The 12,973-nt window shown below is 43.6% G+C and overlaps 1 protein-coding gene across 2 annotated transcripts in view; it reads left to right on the top strand.

Moving 5' to 3' along the window:
• arhgap35a (Rho GTPase activating protein 35a) overlaps nucleotides 1-12,973 on the top strand; it is a 58,724-nt gene that overhangs the window by 29,525 nt on the left and 16,226 nt on the right. For both annotated transcript variants that reach the window (XM_061046539.1, XM_061046540.1), the window contains exon 2: nucleotides 5,952-9,795. In XM_061046539.1, the coding sequence (XP_060902522.1) occupies nucleotides 6,067-9,795 (3,729 nt within the window). In that variant the 5' untranslated portion in view covers nucleotides 5,952-6,066. The remainder of the gene's footprint in view (nucleotides 1-5,951; nucleotides 9,796-12,973) is intronic.

The following is a 12,973-nucleotide window of genomic DNA, read 5'->3' on the forward strand; positions in this document are numbered from 1 at the left end:
CTCTGGTCTTTCTTCATGCGTATATCACCATGTGAGCGGATCATGCTAATGCACAGACAGCGCGACTTGTGATCCTGCAGATGGAAAGATGCAAAAAGCTGTAGCTAATCCATACAGTCCACAATCCCAGCCACAACTGACCCCCCCCCCCCCCCCCCCCTCCTGGATCAGGACCTGGATATGTAACGGCTATATGGCTGGGGCATTAGAAAACACATGTTTGTGTGCAGATATGTATTTTGTTTAAGGTAACTGTAGGTTGATAGATTCTGGTCATGCTAAGGCTTTTATGATTTTGGGAATAATGTATGGCTGTTGGATTTGCTTTGTGGTTTTGTTGTGCGCCTGGCCACGTGAAATGCATTAGCAATGGTGCTGTCACAGTGTTTATGTTTTCTGCACACATACAGTAGATGGAAAAGAGTGAGGAAATCTGTTTGCTGAGTGAAAGATGGATGTGTAGCATTTACGGAAGAGACATATGACTTCTGTTTGTGAGGATACATTAAATTTGCTACACCACAGAACACTCATTTAAAGTGGTGTGTGGTGTGTACAGATTTCTATACATTAGTAATTGTTCAACACTCATATCTGCAATTACATCATGGTTTTATATTTACTGTTTGTTGGGCCTGTGCTAATAATAATATTTTTTTCCGTACAGAAAAAGGTACGCTATTCTACAATCTGTTTTTATAACCTAACCAGGAAGTACAATCATTGTAGGAACAACACCCTCCCTCCCACAGCACCATGCCCTGCCCACAGCCCACAATTTCTGACTAATGGACAAAAGCCTCCAGAGAGGAGGAGAAGACGGGGGATGAAGAGTGTGGGTGAGAGTGATGGAGACAGAGTAGAGCAGTGTCTGTAAAGAAAAAAAGCTGGCCCTTGTACAAATGTAGTTGATGACCCCTGGAGTGGAGTAAGATTGGGAGAAAAACTTGACATATAAGGAGACCTAAAATCAGTATGATGAGGATAATGTGGGTGACAGCACAGGATGCAGAGAAATAATAAGGGTGAGGGGAGCACATGTCAAACTGGTTGCAGACTTACATCATGCAGAGGGACTTAAAAAGAGAGGGAAAACATTTTTTGGACTGAGGCAAAGGGATGGTCAGCCGTGTAGAGAGCTAGGGAGAGAGAGAGAGGGTAAGAGAGTTTTTCCCTGCTGCCTCTCTGTCATCATCATCACCATCACAGCACTTCATGACTATTTCATGACCTTTGTTTCTGTCAACTCCCAGCCTTCCTGAGTGTATAATACTGTACAACCAGAGGGCTTACTGGAAAACCTTACAAGTGGGCCTACTCATTTATCTGCATTGAGCAGTTTTACAAGTCACCTGTAGGAAGCATTGTATGTGCAAGGGACTCATTTGGTGAAGATTATTTTATGTCGAAGCAGCCCCACATATTTACAAAAAAATGCATCTCTCATATTAAATTATAAAAATCTATCCTTCACTTTTCAGCACACAATACATATCACTAAAACCTTAACTTTGACCCTTCCATATTTCACTTCCACAAAAAAAAAAAATCTAGTTGTTATAAGTTTTCTTAACTTGGAATTTCCTAAAATCTGGCTTGAATTAGCATGGTTATCTTAGAGTGGTTTCACATAGGGACTAGGATTCATGTGTACTCGAGTATGGTCTGCGTGAACACAACCATGCTCAAACAAGGAAGTGGAGCGCTATGTGACGTTATTGTAAATGTGTCTGATATGTCCTTAAGTCTTGTTTCTCATTCTATGTAACAGCAGCCCTTGTATTATTTTTTAACTTTGTAAATGTTAATGAGCGAAAAAGGACAAATATCAGATCACTTATCATGTAATGACAGTAAACCACATCACTGCACTGCTAGTGGAAAGTGTAACTTAAGCAGAATTTAGGAAACCAACGTTTTCCCGTCACACATTTTAGGGTTGATTTTTTTTAAGTAAAGATAATAAAAAGAGGTGAAACAACAAATCAAGCAGTTAAAAAAAAAACCTGTCTTTCTCTGACTTTAGGAGGGCCGGCGAGCAAAGCTGCCTCTAACTTAGATTACCTTGACTTGTTTCTAGGTGCACAGCTTATTTAGGTAAGGATTACTGCAGTGTACTGAGCAAAGCCAAACAGCAAAGATTGCAGCACTATTACATCTATACAAGGGAAGAAGTATAGTCTAAAGCTTATCACATTGGTATCCAGGCGGTATTTGTTTTGTCCAATACTTACGTCCAGGTTTTGGAATTCACAACAGACAGAAACAAATTGAATTGGAACATCTCTAATTTTCTCGTGTGTAAAAACAGGCCTGACTGACAGTATCTTAAACTCTTGGGCAATAGTCACCAGCCTACTCTTCTCCTTCTTTGCTCAGTTATGAAAGGAATGTAGCCGTCCCGTGAAGGTTACATGCTCTCTTCTCATGGGCAGTGAACTCTGCCTCTTCCCTGCTGCCCTTTGTAGCACGTGTTATGATGAACTTCACGCCCTGCCGCCCTAGCATTAGCTCCAGGCTGCACTCCAATACCCTACATATGCATCCTATCTTCCCTTGCCTTGTTCTGTCCTTGATAAAGCCAGTGACCTAGAAAGGGCCGGTTCCGTCAAGGCGAGATTGTTGCCTTGAGTTTGTTTTGACTGTTTTAATCCAATAGATTTGTAAATGCTTGGAAATGTAAGACAAAGGAAGCAGAGCAAGCAAAGAGGAAATAGAGAAGTGGTATTTGGGCACGTCCTGCTGGTAATTCTGTTTGTGATTAGCAATGTGATGGTTCAGACTCTGACCCTGAGCTCATCCAGGCCTCACCACGCCCTGCTCCTCTAGCCTGAGGGGATTAATATGTGCAGCTCACATGACCCAGGCCACTGACCCCGCTCCCCTCTTTCCCATTCTTCTTCCCCATCCTTCCAATGTGAACCAACTTCCCAGCCTCTGTTTCCCCCCCTCCTCCAATGCCACTCCTTCCCTCATATCTTCCCCCCATCTTTTTTTTTTCTCCCTCATCTTTTCTGCTTACCCTCATGTTTTAGGGTCAGGGGCAGATGCAACACAGGCCCTAACGTATCTCTGCCTCAGCCCTAAACAGGCCTCGAGACAGTGGTATGTGGCTGAACATGCGCGCCAGTCCTCAGGGTGAACATGGAGACTTGCTGAATGACTGTTCTACTACTGGATTACTGCTTACGCAAGTTTAGCTCAGGCACTGTTTTCCTTATAGGTCTGCAGAAAGAGAAAGAGTAGAGCATTATGTAGGAAGTGTAGCATTTGGTCTGCCAGAAGACAGGCTTTTGAAACAAGTTGAATTTTGCAGTTGTAATGTCAAATAAATTCTATGTTTCTGTCACTCTGCCTTGGGCACGACAGTCAGTCTTATGCAGCATTTTCTTCCAGTATAAACTGCCACTGTGTTCTAAACCGCTGCATCCCCACATCAGTTAAGAAGGAATTCTGAGCTGTTTGCTTGAGTCTCACATTGGCGTTTCACTTGGACGGTTCAGGGGAAAAAAAGAAAACTGCATTCAGTGTTCTCTCTTTTTGTCAAGGCAAAAGTTCTTTGTCACTAGAACACCCCAAATCCCCACTCTCTTCTCCTGGGAACATTTTACAAGACACACTATTTTTGTTTTTATGTAGGTGAGGATACACATTGCTGCACATACTGTAGCAACAATCTTTTAAAAAAGGTAGGTGGGGTTAGTGTAGCAGATGTTAGTTATGTATCTGTGAGATAGTTAAGCCTGGAGTTTCCTTTCAGAGTGCTTGACTTTATACATGTATTTCTATAAGTAAAGTACATATAGGGTATCATTGTTAATGTACCACCCTGTGTAAGATCAGGGGATGTGTAGTACCAGTATGTCAAATATGAATATTAACATGCTGGATACATGTTTTCTTTGGCTGCTGAACAACATCTAGAGGCAGTTGGTCATGTTGTGTGCGCCCGATGGTTGCTGAGGCTGTCTGCTCTGTAATGTGAATATGATTAAGTCAGGACACAGGTTGGCTTCATATGCTGTCTATACCGCACTGTCTTAAGCTGGTTGGGTTCACAGACTTCAAAAGACTTATGGGAGCTAGGGATAAATATCCCATACAAATCAATACGCTGTACACACATTTACCATTATTCCAATCTTATATATTTGTGTGAGCGTATATACTGACATACTGACAGTCAAACCTCACTTGACTGTTGCATAGACAGAAACCCATTTTCACACATCTCCTCCATTTTGAGGAAATCTCCTCAAAAACTCAGGAGATTTGGCTACCCGGAGGGGCTTTAGGCTATGTGTGAATGCAAACAGCCGCATTTTTTGCGCAGACTTTACCCGGAGTTTCTTCGGCCAGACCCCTAGTATTTTTTCCGCAGAAAGTCCGAGTGAGCTGATGTCTGAACGAAAGAGAATGACGTTTATATACAGTGACCGGCTAAAGTGTCTGCATGCGACCACTACGATCTCCGTGCACGTAATTAAACGGCAGCATTATGTTTTCTGTTCATCAGTATGTTGTTCTCCACTCTTTTGGGGATGTTGTCATTCCATTGGATTACACATAGCATTGATATAAAGGCAAATATTCTCATTATAACGTCGTGTAGCGGACTCTGCCGCTGCCAGCTTCCAAATAAAGCTCAGTTATGTACAGAATATGTTGTAGTCCATACATGGCAGGTGTGAGGTTGCCTTAAGTTTAATTTGCAGTGTGTTTCGCTGGACTCCTACCATTTCCTTTTCACTGTCTACCCTTCTGTTGTAGCACTGTTCGTCTTTGAAGTTCATCTTTGTGCATCCACAGTTCGCTGTTGTCTGACAAATTCAATTCAGCAGCAATGAAGTCTTTGTCTGCTGTTGTGCTCACTGTCAAAAGAGCTATTCATGATTAATAGTGGCTTTAATGTCTGTTTTACTGCATTAACATCGAAGTTGTGACATGAAGGAGGTGGTCTTACACTTCAAGTCTGTGCTAGCTGTCTTGAAAGTTCCATACAAATTGTTTAGTCATTCCATAAAGAGCATCCCTGGTTCCTCATCCTTGCTCTCGTTAATCTCAGCAACCTAGCATCGTCAATTTTAGCCTGAGCTACTGGTGGAATAAATTGTACTCTGATTGGCCAAAGGACCAATACTCTATGTTCTGGGTTGTATGAATTTAATGCATCTACCATAGGTAAATATGTTGAGACATTTGTGATGGTGCACCAGCCATCTCTGATCTGTTTGCAGAGGGCTGTTTTGTTCAAGACATAGGAAAACATGTTTTTGATGGAGGCGAGTCAGCCAACAGGCAGTGCAGCCTTTTAAAATGCAGATGGCTTTCCCTAGTTGGCCAATTAGTAATTTTAGCTCTGCAACACTTATCTACTTTCATCTTCTTGTGTGTGTCTTTCATTTGGGGTGAAGGGAGCTTAGTGTGCCTGTTTTCACAAGTGTGTAGCTGTGAGTGTATGCCTGTGTGTGTGTGTGTGTACATTCATTTGCCGATATTCTGTGACATTCAAAACCCCACATAACTTTGTACCACTGCTGTTGGCAGTGAGGCGACCAACTACACTGTCAGATGTGTGATAACAAGCCCAAACACATATGAACATAGGAATGAAATGTGGAAGGCACCGCTGCTAGCAGGGCAATCTAGGCATTATAAAAATTTAATGAGTTAAATGGGGAAATATTGCCTTTTACTGAAATACAGCTGGGTTAAGTAATGTGCTGCATTCCTGCAGCTTTGCAACTGACCTCAATCTTTTTAGGAAACATTGGGTGGAGAAATTGGATTAGAGATTAAACATTATTAATATCACATCGGCCCACAGTAGGAATTACGTTGAAAGTCACAAAAGTTCCCCTTATAATAAAGCCTGTCATTAGAATGTTTTTTCTGTATTCCTCCAGATCAATTGTAACTCACCACTCTTTCTCTCTTTTGTCATCTTGCAGGTCCAGACCCAAGCCCTGTAAGATTCTCTTGCATGGAAACTCTTCTTCCTTGGCAACCTTCTCCTCTCCCTAGAGCCACCATCCAGCATGGCAGGATGAGCCTCTGCCAGCGATAATGATGGCGAAAAAGCAAGATGTCCGGGCACCCACCTACAATCTGGTCGTGGTTGGGCTGTCCGGCACGGAAAAGGAAAAAGGCCAATGTGGTGTGGGCAAGTCCTGCATATGTAACCGCTTTGTCAGGCCAAGTGCTGATGACTTCTACCTGGACCATACTTCTGTTCTCAGCACCAGTGACTTTGGAGGCCGAGTGGTGAACAATGATCACTTCCTTTTCTGGGGAGAGGCTGGGCGGGTGATGGAGGAGGGGCCAGAATGCCGTATGAATGTGGTGGAGCAGACAGAGTTCATAGATGATCAGACGTTCCAGCCTCACCGAAGCACGGCCCTCCAACCTTACATCAAGAGAGCGGCTTCCTCCAAGCTGGCTTCTGCTGAAAAGCTGATGTACTTTTGCACAGATCAACTGGGGCTTGAGCAAGACTTTGAGCAGAAACAGATGCCCGAAGGCAAGATTATGGTTGATGGCTTCTTACTCTGTGTGGATGTCAGCAGGGGCATGAACCGTAGCTTTGAGGACCAGATGAAGTTTGTTACCAACCTGTACAACCAGCTAGCCAAAACGAAGAAACCTGTGGTACTGGTTCTTACCAAATGTGATGAAGGAGTTGAGCGCTATATTAAAGACTCTCACACCTTTGCCCTGGCCAAGAAGAACCTACAGGTGGTAGAAACATCAGCAAGGTCTAATGTGAATGTTGATCTAGCTTTTCTTACACTGGTTCAGCTTATAGACAAGAGTAGGGGGAAACCCAAAATTATCCCTTACTTTGAGGCACTGAAACAGCAGAGTCAACAGATTGCCTCAGCCAAAGACCGCTATGAGTGGCTGGTCAACCGAATTGTTAAGAACCACAATGAGTCATGGCCCAATGTCAGTCGTCGCATGCAGTCTGCCCCTGAGTACAAGGAATATGTTTTCCTTGAGGGGACGGCTAAAGCCAAGAAGCTCTTCCAGCAGCATGTGCATAGACTTAAACAAGATCATATAGAAAAACGAAGGAAGGCTTACTTAAGTACACTACCACAAGCCCTGTCTGTGATGTTACCAGAGTTGGATGAGATAGACCACCTGAGCTGGTCTGGAGTTCAGAAAGTCCTGGAGACAAAGAGAGATTTCTCTCAGTGGTTTGTAGTGCTAGATGACACCCCTTGGGAAACCACACCACACATTGACAACATGGAGGATGATCGAATTCCCCAGGACCTCCTGGAGACATCCGCAGCTGAAGCTATCTATGAGACCCATCTGGAGCAGCTGAGAAATGAGCGCAAACGGGCTGAGATGAGATGGGAGTTCAAGGAAAAGCTTAGTGTTTCTCCTTTCATCACACCAGGAAAACCCTGGGAGGAGGCCCGGAGCTTCATCATGAATGAAGACTTCTACCAGTGGCTTGATGAGGCTGAATATCTGGATATTTACAACAAACACCAGAAAGAAATCATTGACCGAGCCAAAGAGGACTTTCAAGAACTACTTCTTGAATACTCTGAGCTCTTTTATGAGCTGGAAGTGGATGCAAAGCCAAGTAAAGAAAAAATGGGTGCCATTCAGGAGGTGTTGGGTGAGGAGCAAAGGTTCAAAGCCCTGCAGAAGCTACAGGCAGAAAGGGATGCTCTGGTATTGAAACATATCCACTTTGTCTACCACCCAACAAAGGATACTTGTCCCAATAGCCCTCACTGTGTGGACAGCAAGATAGAGCAAATACTTGCCTCCAGATTCCCTACCCGCTATGCATCGTCAGACAGTTCAAGGCTTGAAGGGGGAAGGGCAGAACGAATAAATCTTGTCATCCTAGGGAAAGATGGACTAGCTCGAGAGATGGCAAATGAGATAAGAGCTTTGTGCAGCAGTGATGATAGATATGTTTTAGATGGCAAGATGTATGAGCTAGCCCTTCGTCCTATTGAAGGTAATGTACGTCTGCCAGTCAATTCATTCCATACACCAACCTTTACACCCCATGGTTGCCTGTGTTTATACAACTCAAAGGAATCCCTCTCTTATGTTGCTGAGAGTTTAGAAAAACTTAGGGAGTCAACAATAAGCAGAAGGGAAAGGGAAAACAGCTTAGCCCAACTCCCGCTATCCCTCCTTCTGGTAACCAAACGTGGGGTGGGCTCCATAGGGGATATTGGGGGGGAGACAGCTCAGACTCTTATCCATCAAGGGCAACAGGTGGCTGGAAAGCTGCAGTGTGCTTACCTAGACCCTGCCTCTCCAGGCGTGGGCTATGGGCGCAATGTCAATGAGAGGCAGATCAACCAATTGCTGAAGGGCATCTTAGAATCAAGGAGAAGCATAGGTAGCAGCTCCCCTCCCTTACCTCCTCCATCGTCTGCCTTCAGAGACTCTCAGTCCCAACCATCACTAGAGGCAGACCTTAGGATAGTCATGTGCCTGATGTGTGGAGACACATATGACCTAGACCAGCTACTTGCCCCCTTCCTGTTGCCCCAGCATTGTCGGCCGGCCTCCAGCCTCAGCAGCGGCACCACTGTTTTACTAGATTTCAATGTAGGAGGTCAGAGGCAGAATATTGAGCTGTCACTGCTGTCCTTCCATTCCTCATTTTCCCTCCGCAAGACTAGGCTAGTCCACGGCTACATTGCCGTTTACTCTGCTCGCCGCAAGGCCTCTATGGAGACATTATGCGCTTTCCTGTGTGAGGTCCAAGACATCATCCCAGTCCAGTTGCTAGCAGTAGGGGAGAGCCAGATGGAGCTGTCAGACTCAGAGTCAGCTAAAGAGCAGATCAGCCAGGGAGAGGAACTGGCTCATGAAATAGAGGCGAGGTTTAACACAGTAATATGTGGACATGGTGGAGTGGTAGGGGGACTTCATAAAATAGACCTTTTCCAACCCTTCCTCAAAGAGGTGGTAGAGAAGCGCACTATTGTAGAGGCCACTCACATGTATGATAATATTGCTGAGGCTTGTACCAGTGAGAGCATCAGCCCTCGCTGTGGCTCTCCTAGTCCAGTTAACATTCTTATGGACTCAGAGGACGATATCGATCCATCCCCACCTTACCCTACCCTGCGGGAAGATGGTAGTCTGAGTTCTCACCTGGGAAGCTTCAAATTACCAGATCTGGATTCAAGTGATACCTTCTCTGTTATTTCTGAGCTTAGCACCTTTGAGAGCAAGCTTAACAACAAGGTTCCTCCTCAAGTGAAGCCCAAGCCCGTCCGTAAGGTCAACCTTGGCCCCTACATGGACCAGCAGGGTGGCACCAACCGCCGCTCTCAAGCTGTCACCTGGGCTCCAGGCAGCGATGGTGGATATGACCCCTCGGACTATGCTGAACCTATGGATGCTGTGAGCAAACCTCGGCCCACAGAAGAGGAAAATATTTACTCTGTACCTCATGACAGCACACAGGGCAAGATTATCACCATTCGCAACGCCAACAAAGGTCATTCCAATGGTAGTGCAGGCGGGAATGGGTCAGACAGCGAGGCTGATAGCAGCTCACTGGAGCGCAGGAGAAAATTGTCAGCCATTGGGGTAAAGCCTAAACTTTACAGAGACCGATCCAAACGGCTTGGGAAGTTCAGCAGTTTTAGGACAAGCTTCTCTATAGGCAGTGATGACGAGATGGGTGGTCCCCCCAAGGCAAGCCAAGATGATGGAGGAGCCCAAAAGGAAAACTCAATTGAAGAGACTGAGGACCCCAAAAGGAGAAATATTCTCAAGAGCCTTCGAAGAAATGCAAAGGTTAGTGTTTTGGTTGAATATATTGGCATATTGGGTGGTTCATGCAATAATGCTGAAAAATATTACTTGACCAACTAAGTCTAACGTCTTAAATTAGTTTAAATTACTATTTCAGAAGATAAGTTCATCTCCAAAATCTTACATAGCCTATTTATTTTCTAACTTACACATTTTTTGAAAAATGCAATTTTTGAGCAAAACCCCTACTTTCTTTTGAATTAATAACTTTGCTGTAGACGACGTAGTTCACTATGGGACAGAGGTTGCTTCACTCTTCCTCGCTATCTGTCATTTTGACGGAAAGGGTCGTTTTAAAAATCTGTCATATCGTGTTATTTCCAATCATTTTCTTAATTCCTCTAATTATTAAAAATGTAAGGGCAGCTTCAGCCCCCCTGTAACAGACCCGTAGTGGTCACCAATGTGCTCCAAGGCCTCCAGTCCATAGCTCTTCAATGCACTGCCAGCATTCAGATAGACTGAAAAAAATGGAGAAGCCTGGCTTTCCTTGGCTTCCAGGATAAAATGCCACTGCTGCCAGACAGGCTTTCTTTGCTTCCCTTTGGATTTTTTTAAGCTTACACAAGAATCTCCTGCTTCAAAGTTTCTACCTCTAACTTCCCCTCTCCTGTTAATTTCTCTGCTTTTCTCCTAGATGTATTTTGCCGATACTTTTGACCTTAACACTGGTAGGCTTATCAGCCTGGTATGCTGCTGTGCATTTACACACATGGTGTGGTACAGAGGTGCTAGCTGAACAGGAGTTACAGCTACTTATGTTGTGTCTGTGTGTGTGTCTTTGATAACTGCCATGGCTGTCAGTGGGATGGAACAGGAGGGGAATGATTAATGTTTTCACACACTCAGCTGTGATGTTCAAGAACGTGTGTGAAGGCTGCCTTCTCAGATAGCTCCAAACTGCCTTGGATAAATTATTTTCTTCATACACCAACTGACTTTGAAGCTTGCGTTTCAGTGCACTTGCAATAATTAGAAATATAAAGAACACTATTTATGATGATTTATGAAGGTTGAATGAGGGCTGTATGGGTTGTATTTAGGCAGTTGTCAATAGTAAGTGTATGAGCCACAGGAGGTGCCGGTCAGGTCAGCCCCTTTATATATTATATAGAAATTATATAGAAACTAGTCAGAATGCCAGCACGGAGGCTCGGCTACACAGTACACCTCTGGAGACGGGGCTCTTTGAACCTAAATGTTCAAAGAGCTAAATGTTATTTAGCTACTTCAAAGGAAAAACCAATGACTATGTGGGTTATTGGACAGAAATGGCAAATGTATGCTATTTTGGCATCTGTGATTGAGCCAACCCCGTCAAAATAAATATGGCCACGCCCCTTTTTAGATGGGAAGGGGGATCAATAGGGTATCAGTGACTCAGGACTACGGTAGATGCAGCAGTCGTTCTCAGGTTAAACACAAATTCCGATTTTGTTTTGTTTTTGAGGTGAAGGTTTGGCTTTATGCTGTGTAAACACTTTTTTAGACAGAACCTTAGGAGCAGTTTCTACCATTTTGAGTCAACCCAGGTTGGACAGAATAATTGAAACTAGACTCTGAGTCTGTTTTAAGAGCTCCTTTACCTCAGGCAACGGCAGACAGTGTCTCGGTCCTGCCCGCTCTCCCTCAACGAGAGGCCGGAAACATTTCTCTCTCTCTCTCTCTCTCTCTCTCTCTCTCTCTCTCTCTCTCTCTCTCTCTCTCTCTCTCTCTCTCTCTCTATTTCTCTTTCTCTGTGCTACAGCTTTTTTGCAAAACTTCTCATTCAGTGAGAGGAATGCTTCAAATTCCTCAGTCACCTAGTTCCAGTCTCATGTCGTCAAACAAAATTAGAAGTGATGGGGACAATAAAAGGGAAAGAGAGTGAAAGAATATCAGGAGCTGTAGAGAAAGAAGAGGGTTTTTTTTTTTCAGTGTTCTGTATATGTAAACCCTCAGTAGGGTGTCTGTATGTTATTATTAAGGATGTGTTTTGTTTGTCTTCTGTGGTAGAGGTCTGTTTTGTCTTCTCAGCGCTGGCAACATATCCTGTCTCAGTCAGCAACTAAAAGGAGTGGCCATAAGGCAAAACTGCAGGGGGAGAAGACAGTGAGAAGGAAAAGGAACAGCATTTAGACAGTATGCTAAACTGAGCTAGGTTACAGATATTCATCACAGTGAGTGAAATAGGACACAAATAAATTATGAGCTGCTACTTGGAGCCACAAAATTTACTTGGCAGTAAATTATGACAGCACTGCTCTCCGCTATCACAGAGGATGTTGTGTTGTAGCATCTTGTCTTTTTATTACTACTTCTTTAAATAAATGAAAGCCTCATGTGAGTGGTTTTGTGCTCCCATGAAGACACGCTTCAATTTTAGATGTGCAGATGTTTGGTTAATGGCCACAAGTGTAAGGATCTCTGTATGTAGATTGTCACAGAGGGATCAAACGAGGCAGCAGGGAACGTAGCTGGGAGAGATAAGTGAAGGCATTCCAGGAAGGAATCGGCTCATGTGGGGCTTATAACAGAAAGATAGCTGGACTAGATATTTGTTGGGGAAGTCTGGAGTCCTTGAAGCTCGATGTTTTCCTGCGGAGAGCTTTCTTCAACATCTCAGGGGCTTTGTTGAATAGAGTACAATCTCCTCCAGTAAGTCAGCCAGCGAAACAGAGCTAGCTTTATGACATTATACGTCCTGACACTTGAGCACTCTGTTGACTATGATGAAGTCGTGACTGTATTGTTTTTGCCAGTTTACTTACAGATAAACTCCTCAGATTCAAGAGCATAATTATTCTAGGTCTTAAAGGCTAATAGAAATAAAAACAACTTGAGAGAGCAGCTTAACAATATAAATTAACCACATTTCTTAACTTGTTGACATGAACATTAAAAAAAAGAAGAAAATGTCTGGGTAACGATAGTTTGCAGTTAGAGCTGCAGTGATAGGTCAACTGATAAAATAATTGAAAAGTGTTATGATGATAGAGGAAATCATTTGCCTGTACCAGCAATTTCAAGAACACTCAAGATTAATTGTAATAAAGAGAATTGCTAGTTGCATCTCTGTTTGACGTGAAAGAATAAGACAACTTACTTTAAGCAGAACATAACAGTAAATTTAAAACCGTGAAAATGACATAATGAAAGTTAATGTGAATATGAACTTTTA

Source organism: Labrus mixtus, chromosome 9 (assembly GCF_963584025.1).
Source record: "Labrus mixtus chromosome 9, fLabMix1.1, whole genome shotgun sequence".
NCBI classification, from domain to species: domain Eukaryota; kingdom Metazoa; phylum Chordata; class Actinopteri; order Labriformes; family Labridae; genus Labrus; species Labrus mixtus.